Raw genomic sequence first — 12,369 nt, 5'->3', positions numbered from 1 at the left:
GGGAAGCTTCAAGGAAGGCCAGCTTTCCCATGAAGTAACATGAAGTGTAGAACTAGGTTATTCACTACCACAAGATATAGTGAGAGCCATCAACTTGGACAGCTTTAAAAGGGGACAAATTTATGGATAGGGCTATCATTGGCTACTATTTGTGATGGGTATAAATTATACATTCTTTATGAACAGGAGCATGTTCCCCACTTTCCCCCTAAAAGATGAGGCATGTTGAGTAAAGCCATATGAAGGATTTCCCAAAACTCTTTTATGCTCCACTTTCCAGAAATCAAACAGACAGAGGCATCCTGGGAAGAGATGGTGGACCCCGCTCTAACAACATGAACAAGCAGGTGATGAGTAGAGATATGTAATCCACTTGACTTTAAGGATAAGTTCATCCTCTTCCTCCTCCTCTCACCTTGCTTAAACTCCTCTCTCTCTCTCTCTCTCTCTCTCTCTCAAAACAAAATCATTAAGGGCATGTTAAAGTGATATAACTTTGTACAAACATGATCTAGATTAGCATTTTTTTAAACTAATGAGTCTACTGAAACAGTTTCATCCAATGGGGTGATTTTTTGCATTGGATTCCCCATGAAGGAATAATACCCAAGTGGTTTTTACCTCATGGATTTTACTGGGAAGGTTTCGGAGTAGGTTCCTATCATCTCCTGCTTCTCAAGCCATCCTAGGGAAACTTGTTTTAATGTTTACACCTAATGGAAGCTTCTCCACATGGATTTCCTTCACAGAGATGATTTGGTTACTGCTCCCGTGAAGAAGAAACATTACTGCCAGTGCTGTCCAGGCAAAGGGTCTCTTGTAGGGATGGGTGAACCCCCCTGAAGTCTGGTTTGGGGGGGGAGTGCTGCCGCAGCGAAATCTGGGTCTCTTGGGCTCACCACATTTCCCCAGAGCCCTGCGCACATGCACACCAGATTTCATGGGGTACTTTTGCGGTTTTAAGAAGGCAAGGTCTGCAAATGGTGACTGCTATTTATGGGCCTTGGGGAAAATTATGTAAATTGCAGCCATAAAAGTGCTTTTACAGCTGCAATTTATGTAGATGCAAGGACTTTACGGCTGCAAATGGCATAGAATATGTAATTTATGGCTGTAGTTTTCCCAAGACCTGTGAATGGCAGCCGCCATTCATGACAGTGTCTTTTTAAAGGCTGAAAGCCATCCCACATGGAGTCCAGCAGGCACAGAGGTAAGGGGAGCTGGTCTGCTGCAGACCCCGCCGGATTCCCGAGAACCTGACCTGCGGAGTCTGCAGTGATTTCTCCAACATCCCCAGCCTCTTCAGGCACAGGAAAGCAAAAGTGAGTCCTGTGGTCCCTTGTCAGTATTTAATACAAATACATCTTACAGCTCATGTTTGTCTACCCATCTTGGATGGTCTACTTTTCCACAAGAGTTTTCAGACTGTGGGCCAGTTCGCAGCAGGTGGTTGAGGCCAGATTCCAGCCAGCTACCAAGTGTGCAGCAAGCCTCCTAAAAATAATCTAAACAGGTTACCCTTCCTATCAGGCATGTGGTCCCTGCTCGTGATATAACCAGAAACAGAATTAAGGAAAAACCAATAAATGGACACTGTGCACAGGATCCTTTAATTACATAAATTACATATAATACCACACCAATAATAAAACCCCCCTCTAATTTGTATGTAGATAGTAGATATGTGTATGCATATTTCAAATCAGTGAAATCTGAAAATGGTTAATCTATTTAGGATGAGTGTTTTATAACAGACGTTTGAAGAGAAATGTTTAGTCTTCCTTCATTTGAAGTTGTACACAGAAAAGCCAAAGCCTACTGATGAGTTTTTGTTGCTTTTTTGAATATATTGCTTTTTACAGATGTTACTATGAGCCATAACATAATCATATGTTATGATGTTACTACAGCCTCGTGTGGCGCAGAGTGGTAGGCGGCAGTATTGCAACTGAAACTCTCCCCACGACCTGAGTCGGGATGTCAGAGAATTCCGCCACGGATCTCGGTGAGACCGAATGCCAGTGCATTTGGCCCCCCGAAATCTGTGGCAGAACGGTCTGCCACCCCCCCGCCCCCTGCGGATCCCCCCCGGGACAAGACTTACCTGGGGTGGATCTTCCGGGCAGCGGAATCCGGCAGCAGCTCCAGAGGCTGGTCTTCAGACCGGCTGCCACCGCCGCCATTTCCAGGCTTGTGAAAAGAAAAAAGATGTGATAGGCTACGTAAAGATTTACGTAGCCTATCATGGCTAGGTTTAAAAAAAAAAGAAAAAGAAGACATGATAGGCTACGTAAATCTTTACGTAGCCTATCATGGTTGGGGGTGGGTTTAAAAAAAAAAAACGCATACGCAAATGGCGGCTATGGCCGCCGCCATTTACATTCCTTCTTTTTACCATCTTATTCTACGTAAATATTTACGTAGACTATGACGGTGAAAATAAAGGGGAACGCAAATAGCGTAGCGGGCACTATTTGCGTCCCCTTTGATTCGCCGTTTTAGCCTACGTAAAGATTTACGTAGGCTAAAACGGTGAATCAAAAAGGGACGCAAATAGCGCCTGCTACGCTATTTGCGTTCCCCTTGATTTTTGCCATCATAGTCTACGTAAATATTTACGTAGATTAAGACGGCCAAAAAGAAGGAATGCAAATGGCGGCAGCCGTAGCCGCCGCCATTTGCGTATGTGGTTGTTCCCGCAGCCGGAAATCCGGCTGTGGACGGCTCTGGCCGGGCTGGGCCGGGCCTGGCTGGCTACTCCGTGGAGCTGCCGCGGAGCACAGCCAGCCATTCGAGGTTTCCGGGGGGAGGAACAGAGCGCCTCCCCCCCCCGGCCAGGATTCCGGGGGGAGGGATGGAACGCCTCCCCCCCCACCACCATCAACATAATCCACGAAAGGTAAGTGACTTTCGTACATCCCTAGACCTGAGTTCGATCCCAGCGGAAGCTGGGTCCCAGGTAGCTGGCTCAGGTAGTCTCAGCCTTCCATCCTTCCAAGGTCAGTAAAGTGAGTACCCAGCTTGCTGGGGGAAAGGTAGTCACGACTGGAGAAGGCAATGGCAAACCACCCCGCTATAGTCTGCCATAAAAACGCCAGTGAAAGCGGCGTCCCTCTAGGGGTCAGTAATGACCTGGTGCTTGACAGGAGGAACCTTTCCTTTCCTATGATGTTACTACACCACTGATGATGACTTTTGTGTCAAAACACATTTGGTTTATGTTGTAGCATATTTTACCTTATCAGCCCTACTGAGTGTTTTATTCTTTCTGTGCTTAATGGGTTTCTCATATGCCTGTGTCTCTCCTATCTGCTAAACAGGGGTTAATGGATATATCATGTGATATGATAGTTAAGTGTCTGTCTTTATGTTCTCTCCATAGAGGATACTTGAATCCGTCAACAGCTGTAGAGAGACATGATTTTTCACCAAGGATGCAGCATAGTGTATCAGTTATCACAGTAGTCCTGCCCTAGCTCACAGAAGTACTGTTAAAAAATTATTAATGTCTTGGAAGGCTTTTAGGAACTGCAAAAGCAGGAGGGCAAATTAATGTGTATATGATCCTTCCCTAACCTAGTGCCCTCCAGGGGATGATGGAGGTAAGTCCGACATACCTGGAGGGCGCCAGACTGAGGAAGGATGACATAAGACATTAGAAATATGCAGCAATAAGCTGCTATTTCTTGGTTGCACTACATTTGTTCTTATTGATAATATATTTTCCTTTGCTACTTTGCTTTTCCTACGTTCCTGCATTTCATGCATGTTTCCTTCCCTCACTGTGTCCTCAAGCACTACTAAGTTGTACTAGGTGACCTGTGAAGTTCTTTTCAACTAAGTATTCTGCATCCACACTGTACCAGGACAGCAGCAAAATAACACAAAACAAAGACGCAAACAAACAGTGGAATCAGTCACTACAAAAAACAAACTGCTTAAGGTGTGAAAAAGCAGCTTCACCAAATGCACGTATCACCTTTTGTGCAAAGTACAGTAGACAAAAGCAGTGCAGGGATAACCAAGAGAGGGAATAAGGACATGCCTAGCTTTGCTAACCACACCGTGGTAGGTTCCCAGGCCAATGTAACATTTCTGCCTGACAAATCATTGCAGTCTCTACCGCAGGAGAAGAGAACATGCTGTAAAACAAGAACTGTGAACTCCGTCCCTCAAACTCACATCAGTAAATATAGGTGCAAAAAATCAGTCTTGTGAATAATCCCACAAAAGTTACCACCCTGCACATTTACTAGCAGACTAGTAAAGCAAGTTTTTTACCAAGAAGGCTGGAAAAAGAGGGGCAGCTGCATTTCCATGCTGGCCAGAAGCCCTGTCCTCTGCAGTCGGCATGGAAACCAAGGAGGCTGAATAGGAGGGAAAGAGCAATCTGTCCCTCCACTGCCAGGCCACTTGTTCACCTGCATTAAAGTCCTTGTAACCTATGGCAACCAGGTGAGCTGTAGTACAGGGTGGAGAGAAAGTAGATCTCCAGATGTTTTAGACGTCAACTTCCAGCATTCCTGACCACTGTCCATGCTTGCAGGGGTTCTGGTGTTGATGTCCCAAACATCTGGAGATCTGCCTTCTGTAGTAACTCCTGCTGTAATATGTGTAATAGTGTCTGCCAGTCCAGGATTAGACATACACCTCATGTGAGAAGCCATAAAAAAGGGACCTCGGGATGACAACAAGGTCTGTGCTTGGACTTCACAATAAACTATGGCTTATGGCAACATCTGAACACAGCCAATGGCAGTACACCCACCTGTTGTAGTGGGAGAGAAAGAGAACACATTGCAGCAATGAAATCCTATTAACTGGAGGGAGGAATTGCATGGTTAGTGAATTATTCAAGAAACTATACTAATTTGGGACTTGTGGAAATGCTGTAGGTGTACAGTAAAGCACAAATGCAGAGAACGTGTTAAAGTAGAATTTTGGGGATCAATCAAGAATTCATGTTAATTGCATCTGCTTTTAGAAACTTGACCCTTATGTCTGCCTGGGCTTTAATTTGTTACAAAGAAAGTGGAAGTCATCTTTCCTTCCTTCCTTCCGCCCTTTGTCAGCCTTGGACAATACATCCTCGGGCTTGAAACCTCCCTTCCAAACAGCACATACTATGTATGTTGTTGTTCTCAGAGGGAACAGATACAAAACAAACATGATCAGATAAGGACACACACTGAGCTCATTCCAATCTGCTGAAAGGTAGCCAAAGGTGGGTGGTTGTTTTTAAAGCAAAGATGAAGGGTGCAGTCCTATTGAACTCGGATACTTACGATCATCCTATGCAAGGCAGGAAGTGCAGCTCTGGCAGTCTTTGACTCCCCATGCTTCTGCCTTGCATTTTTTACTAGCCAGGCTTTTTTGTGCCCATCTAAACTGGGGCGGTTCAGAGCAGGAGAGAAGGAGGCTGGAGAGGCTGCAGGACAGCTGATATCCTGGACACTCCAGTCTCCTCCCCTCCCCTCCCACCAAAATGGCCCCTTTCCCCCTTCTCCAAGGTTGCTTTTCCAACCTTGGAGAGCAGCTGGCTGTGAAGTGGTGGGAGCAAGTGGTGGTGGTGGATCTCTGACTCCCGCTCCTGAGGTCAGAGAGCTGCCTCTGACCTTGGAGTGGGACTCCGAACAATCCTACAGCCCCTCGGATGCTGTCCAGGTGCCATAAGATTGCTCCCTCCAAAATTCATCATCTGTGAGCCTGATGGAAGATGGTGATGAGTTCTGGAGAACTTGGAAGCTTGCACATTTTTGTGGAATTTCTGGTTAGTCATAATAAAAGATTTTTGGATTTTCCCCCACTCATGCATCAGCACGGCTATCTTCGTTTTTGTTTTTAAAAGATTAAGAAATGTGAACATGCGTGTTTTAAAGAAAGAATATTTTAGCAGTAGCTGGCCTTCTGCTATGTGTCCTCTTTTACACTATCAAGGAAAAGGGTGACAAGGAAGCCAGTGATGAAGTCATAAGAGAGAGGACCATGTATAAGAAATCAAGAAGAACATGTGTCTGTGTTGGGGGGGGGGGGGGGTTTAAAAGTTTGGGAGGAAAGCCACAGATCTGTAAGTAAAGGAATAGTTCCTGGTATTTTTGTGTATGTTTGTTTAAGGATAGAGCCTCGTGTTGCGCAGAGTGGTAGGCGGTAGTATTGCAACCGAAACTCTCCCCACGACCTGAGTTTGATCCCAGCAGAAGCTGGGTCCCAGGTAGCTGGCTCAGGTCGACTCAGCCTTCCATCCTCCCGAGGTCAGTAAAATGAGTACCCAGCTTGCTGGGGGAAAGGCAGTCACAACTGGGGAAGGCAATGGCAAACCACCCCGCTACAGTCTGCCATGAAAACGCCAGTGAAAGTGGCGTCCCTCTAGAAGGCAGCAGTGACTTGGTGCTTGCACAGGAGGAACCTTTCCTTTCCTTCCTTGTTTAAGGATAGGGACTGAACAACTCATTTCATCACTAAGCAAAACCCCCATCCAAAATTGTATCTGAAATCACTTTTTGTTTTGACAAGGTCAGCTGATGAGATGTGAGGATAATGATATCCTCTGGTGAGGCACACAGCAAAGAATATGTGAGGTGCATCAGCCTTGCTCTCTAACCCACTAGGGCCACGGCTGCTCTGCTGAGCCATGTCCTAGAAAGGCACTGATTGCCTTTATCCCAGATATACTTGGGGAAATGTATAAAAGGGTAGAAGCACTTCTGGCATAATTAAGTGTCTCAGACAAAGAGTTCATCATGTGGTAGAATTGTTTCTGGATTGTACAGTTCCAGATACAGGTGAAGAAACTGCACGATGTTTCTCTCCCAAATTTTTTTTTAAAAAAAAACCAGAACAAAACTCCCAGCACAAAGATGGCTAGACTTAACATGCTTCTCCTTAACATGCTTGTTTTCTATGTGTAGAATTCTACCCCCAATATGAAAGCAATCCATCATGTAATCCCTCACCTGCAGTGCACGTCCACAAATAGTTTTACCACATGAGGAGGGAGGGCTTGTCTAGGGAACAGAGCTTGTCCGAGACATTTTGCTGCCTGAAGCAAAGGACAAAAAAGCCACCAGCCTCCATTCCACGTACAGGAGAAAAACAGATTGGCAGCTGAATCTTATCACTTCAACACTGGCAATGGAACAGAATTCTACACTCCACCTGAGGGCAGCAGGCCAGCAGGGCAGGCCACATGGCGCCCACAGCTCTGTCCCTGAACCCTGCACTGCCACTCTCTGCCCCTCCCCCAGTATCTGTTGCCTGAGGGAGTTGCCTCACTCTGCCTAATGATAGGGCTGGCCTTGCTAAGGAGTCTCTTGGCAGTCTGGTTAGGGGCTAGTGTCTTCATCTTAGGCTAGATAGGTTTAGGGCAGCCTTCCCCAAACTGGTGCCCACCAGATGTTTTGGACTGCAATTCCCAGCATTCTTGACCATTGGGCATGCTGGTTGGGGCTTCTGGGAGTTGAAGTCCAAAACATCTGGAGGGCACAAAGTTGGGGAAGGCTGGCTTAGGGTTTCCTCCATTCTCTTCCCACCCTCTACCCCTGTAAATTTCTTCTGCCTTTAAGAACTGTGAAAGAGGCTGGGATTCAGTTCAGATGCAGCTTCCCCAAGTATGGTGAAACAGAAGGAGCTGGGGGAAGGGTTTAATAAAGAGACAGAGGGCTGGAGGAGAGTGGTCACCATTGCTGTTATTGCTAGTGGGTGAGTCAAGGCTATATTTGCTGACCCTTGTCTCACCCCAGGGCGATGGGAGAGTTTTAGATCAAAATGATTCACAGTACAAGTCTTTGCTTCACAGAAGCAGCCATGTTTGATGTACAATCTCCCATTTCTCCCATGGAAGGGCCATGGCTCCGTGCCAGAGCACATGCTTTGCATGTACAATGTCTTGGGTTCAATCTTCAACATCCCCACGTAGGGCTAGGAAAATTCCTGCCTGAAACCTTGGAGAGCCGCTGTCAGCCAGGGTCAACCATCCTGGGCTAGACGGACCAGTGGTCTGACTCAGTATAAGGCAGCTTCCTGTGCTCCCCTCTTCCCTTTCTCCAAGCCAACTCTGTTCACAAACAGCAACATGGGTAATTTCCAAATTACTATTATTTTAAACCTGCATTACTACTAACATTAACCATCGGAATCCGTTTACATTGTAAAACAATCTTAAAACTCTTTCTGAAAACAAAAGCCTGCATTCTGGCTGGTTTGTTCATTTCCCCCCCACCCCATTTCTGGAAATTTTCAGAAATTTCCCGTTTCTGAGATAAATTGCAACAGTCCAACTTTTGGGTTTCTAATAATATAGGATTTAAATTGAACATATGCAAAATGTGAAAATGTCAACAGTATTTTGAGATGGAAGCAAAAACTTGGAAGCAAAAGATCTTCGGCTAATCCCAAGAGCTCTCAGAAGGTTCTATTCCTGTGAGCTCGCCATAGTCCAAATTACAAGGACTACTCAAGTGGAGGAGGAACACAGGAATATTTAAAATATACGTCCCTCAGCTTAGAGATCCTTTATGGCAGCCTTTGCCAACCTTGTGCCCTGTAGATGTCTTGGACTTCAGCTCCCATAATTCCCAACCAGCATGGCCATTGGGAATTATGGGAGTTCCAGTCCAACACATCTGGAGGGTGGCAGGTTGGGGGAAAGCTGCTTTACAGGGGATGCTGTAGGGCACAGATACTGAAATTCACTCTGTCTTCCAACCTCTGTTGCTTCAAGTCACTATGCAGGGTCTCCCAGCAAACCCTGAAATTAATTTGGTGATCAGAGAGTGGCATGGAGAAGGCTATTGATCCAGATCCTTGGCTCTTGAGAGGGGAGCAATTCTGAACTCGATAGTGATAATTAAACAATGTATGCCACACTGCCTAATTCTGAATAGGGTTTCTGGAGAGAAGTCTGAATGCCAACTTTAAAAAGCCTAAAATAGTGCATTGATGAGGGTTTGTTAATAATAATTTAGTCTCTACTGCAATGTGTTGGGGATACCCTCAAGGTTGTGGAAATGCTTCTACATCAACTAAAAGCAACCAAATCCAGAGCATATAATACGTTACCTTTGCTCTCAAACAGTGTGTTGGCTTCCAATGGGCTTGTTGCTACGTATGGAAGGGCAAAACCAGCAAAACTAGGATGGAAGGGAACTGGGCACGCACATTCCTGGCAGCAGGTGCGCTTGGCTGGGATTCAGTAGCATTAGTTGCCCACAGAGGGCTCTTATATTTTAATAGAGAAAGACAGAGAGTCTCAGCAGACAGCTTGAATCAGCAAAATAAGATTCAATAATTTCCTCATTACTCACAGGAAAGTTTCTGGGCCTTCCATGCAACTCTGCTGAGCAGCATCCAAGTCTGGCGTGCAGTGCTCATCGTCTCTAAACTCTAGAGCTCTGTCCAGACAGCAGTGTCCCCAGGGCTGATTTAGTGCTAACATGCAACGCTGGATGCGGAGAGGAAAAGAACCTTAAGGAAGAGGTACCAGCTAGCATAAGCATTTTACTCTGTTTCTGTTGATAGTGTTGGCTCCCAGTTTTCTATCTGGATTAGCTGTGATCAGCACAGGAGGAGAGGATTGCCATAGGTCCTGTGTGACTCGACAGGTAGCAGGCATGCTGAATCAATGTTCCTGACATTCCAAACATTCTGTCTGGGAATGGCCACAGTTTTGCAAAACCACCTTACATAAGGCCTATGTGGCTACCCCTGTATGTTTGTCAGCTTTGGCCCATTTCAGATGCAACAGGAAACCTCGGCCCTGCACATTTCCCCTTCCCCTGCCCTTTCCTGGCTGCAAGAAAGTCACACGCATCTCCTTTGAAACAAACCACAACAACAATAGCCATAACAAGAAATACCATTGGGAGAAACCATAGCTCAGTGGTAGAGCACTGGCTTTGCACGCATAAGGTCTTGGGTTCAATCTTTGGAATCTCCAGGTATGGCTGGAAAAACTCCTGCCGGAAAGCCTGGAGATCTGCTGCCAGTCAGTGTCAACAGTACTGGGCTACATGGAACAACTCAGTATAAGGCAGCTTCCTATGTTCCATCAGTATTAATAACTCCTATCCGGAAGCCAGGAATCCTCCCTGAGGCCACAACGCGTGGCAGCTTGGTGTGTTGCCCAACCATTGGTGGAGACTGCATGAGGTCCTCCCACCCTGCTGCAAAGGAAGATACCAACGGAGTGTGGAAGAGCCAAGGAACAGGCCCTGCCCACATGGTTTTAATATTCATATACTCTCCAGGTGTGTGAGCATATAACAGAGCAAAGCAGCTGCCACACTGTTGGTGTGTATGCAAAAGAAACCAATGTCAAACTCCGTTCCTTCCCACCCGTGGCCTGCAGCCACCCCTCTCTGTCAGTAATTCCTCAGAACAACTTGGCATTATCTGGATAAATCAAGCAATATCTCACTTCCCCGGACTCCCACAAGTTCCATGAAAAACCATGCACCATAGAAGATAAAAGATTCCTGGAGGCAAAGCAAAAAGCTGAAGGGGGGTGGGAATGAGATTGGGAAAGAGGCGAGTGGAATGTAACAGATTTGCCCAGGCCACAGAAAACGTCTGTTCACATCAAGCCACTAATGATGTGGAATACCTAATTACAGGCAACAAAATCATCTGCACCTGCCAAGGTCAAAAAGTGGGACAGAGGAAGAGGGGACGCATGGAAGGGCAATGGCAGAGAGCAGGAAGCATATAAAAACTGTGGCAAGCGTGACTCTAGCATACTGAGTTATTTTGCTGCAGCCTCAAATGCACTCAGAATAGCTAGCAGCAATAAACCAAAAGTGAGATCATTTCAGAGTCCATGAGGGAAGGAGAAAAATACAAGTGTGAGAGGGAGAGGGAGAGTTGATGGCCAGAACTTTGGTAAAGACGTAGCCAGGCCAGTCACTAGGCAACTTTGCTTACATGCTCAGGGCCCAACCTTGGCTACCTGCACTGCTCAGCTGGAAGGCCTCCCTCCCTGACATCCATCATACCGCAGGCCAATTTGGGACCTGAGAAGCAGGTCCAAGGGCTTAGTGAGAGAATGCATCAGTAACTGTGTAGCAAGCTTCTATGTGACTTCTTCCTCCCCGCTCTCCTAGTCTAAGACAGGTTCCAGGCTAGCTTGAAGTATCATGGATGAAGTTGGGGGCTCTTCTGGCCTTGTTGGAAGAAAGGCAATGGGAAAGAAACTGGCAATGGAACTACAAGGTTGGAAGGGAGGTGGAGGAGTTGTCACTAAAGAAAAGGTAGCTTAGGACAGCCTTTCCCAAACTGGTGTCTTCCAGATGTGTTGGACTGCAACTCCCATCACCCCCAGGCAGCCAGCATGGCCTCCACAATGAAGATTCCCCCAATAGCATCTGCACAGTGACTATAAGTTTATCATATGGGCTGTTGCTATGCTATGGAAAGTTTCCACCCAACATCCAGGAATATCCAGTAATGGTGGAAATTCCCTGTGCAACAGTAGCAATCCATCAGAAAAGGTGGTCTCTATCTAGCTGTTCTGCTTTAGGGAATAATAAATATGCAAACAGGGAGAGGGAGGATGAGCATGATAGTTCCATCCTCCCTCCCCTTCCACAAGTTGAAGGGCAACTTTTGCAGCCAGAGGGATTTTGTATCCATGTAGGTTCCTTGCACGATTTAGAGAAATTCCATGGCTTCACACAGCTCCACTTGTTTTCCATCTGCAAATCCCAGGCAGGCTGTGGAACTCTTGAACATGTGTGTGAAGGTGGTTTTCAGATGGATAAGGGCAAACAAGATGAAGCCTAATTCAGACAAGACGGAGATGTGGCAAAGGGATGTACCCAGTTCTGGATGAGATGAGGTGGTATTCCTCCAAAGGACCATGTCTGCAGTTTGGGGATTCTTCTGGATGCTGTCGGTGAAAGCACAGGGGGCTGCAGTGGCCATGAGTGCCATTTTCCAGCTTAGGCTGGTACACCAGCTGTGACCCTTCCTGGAGAGTGTGAATCTCACCTCGGTATGCATGCACTAGTTACATCCAAGACTAGATTTCTGTAATGTGCTCATCATAGGGCTGCCTTTGAAGATGACCCAGATGTGTTAATTGGAGCTAGAGGGTCAGAAAATGCTACAATTCTGTACCAGTTGCACTGGTTACCAGTGTGTTTCTACTCCCAATACCATGTCCTAGTTTTGGCCTTTAAAGTCCTAAATGGTTTGGGGCTAGAGGGATCGCCTACACCCATATAAACCTGCCCATGCTTTAAGGTTAGCACTGGAGGCCCTATTCAATGGACTGGCTTTGAGATCAATGGGATTTGGTGGGTGCTAGAGATGGAGCCTTCTCAGTAGTGGCCCCTACCTTCTGGAAATCCCTCCCAAGGGATGTGCGACTGGCCC

General features: G+C 46.4%; 1 protein-coding gene across 10 annotated transcripts in view; it reads right to left on the bottom strand.

Moving 5' to 3' along the window:
• Positions 1 to 12,369, bottom strand: part of ATP2B4 (ATPase plasma membrane Ca2+ transporting 4) — a 212,865-nt gene that overhangs the window by 101,109 nt on the left and 99,387 nt on the right. Inside the window, exon 2 of one of the 10 annotated variants that reach the window (XM_084853180.1) lies at positions 9,303 to 9,439. The exons of the other annotated variants lie outside the window; for them this stretch is intronic. Coding sequence (XP_084709306.1) covers positions 9,303 to 9,369 — 67 coding nt within the window. The 5' untranslated portion in view covers positions 9,370 to 9,439. The remainder of the gene's footprint in view (positions 1 to 9,302; positions 9,440 to 12,369) is intronic. 10 annotated transcript variants of the gene reach the window in all.

This window comes from Heloderma suspectum, chromosome 4 (assembly GCF_057233095.1).
Source record: "Heloderma suspectum isolate Gila_16-S chromosome 4, 16-S_ref, whole genome shotgun sequence".
NCBI lineage: Eukaryota > Metazoa > Chordata > Lepidosauria > Squamata > Helodermatidae > Heloderma > Heloderma suspectum.
Note: the sequence above shows the minus strand (reverse complement) of the source record. Positions and strands in the feature narration are given on the sequence as shown.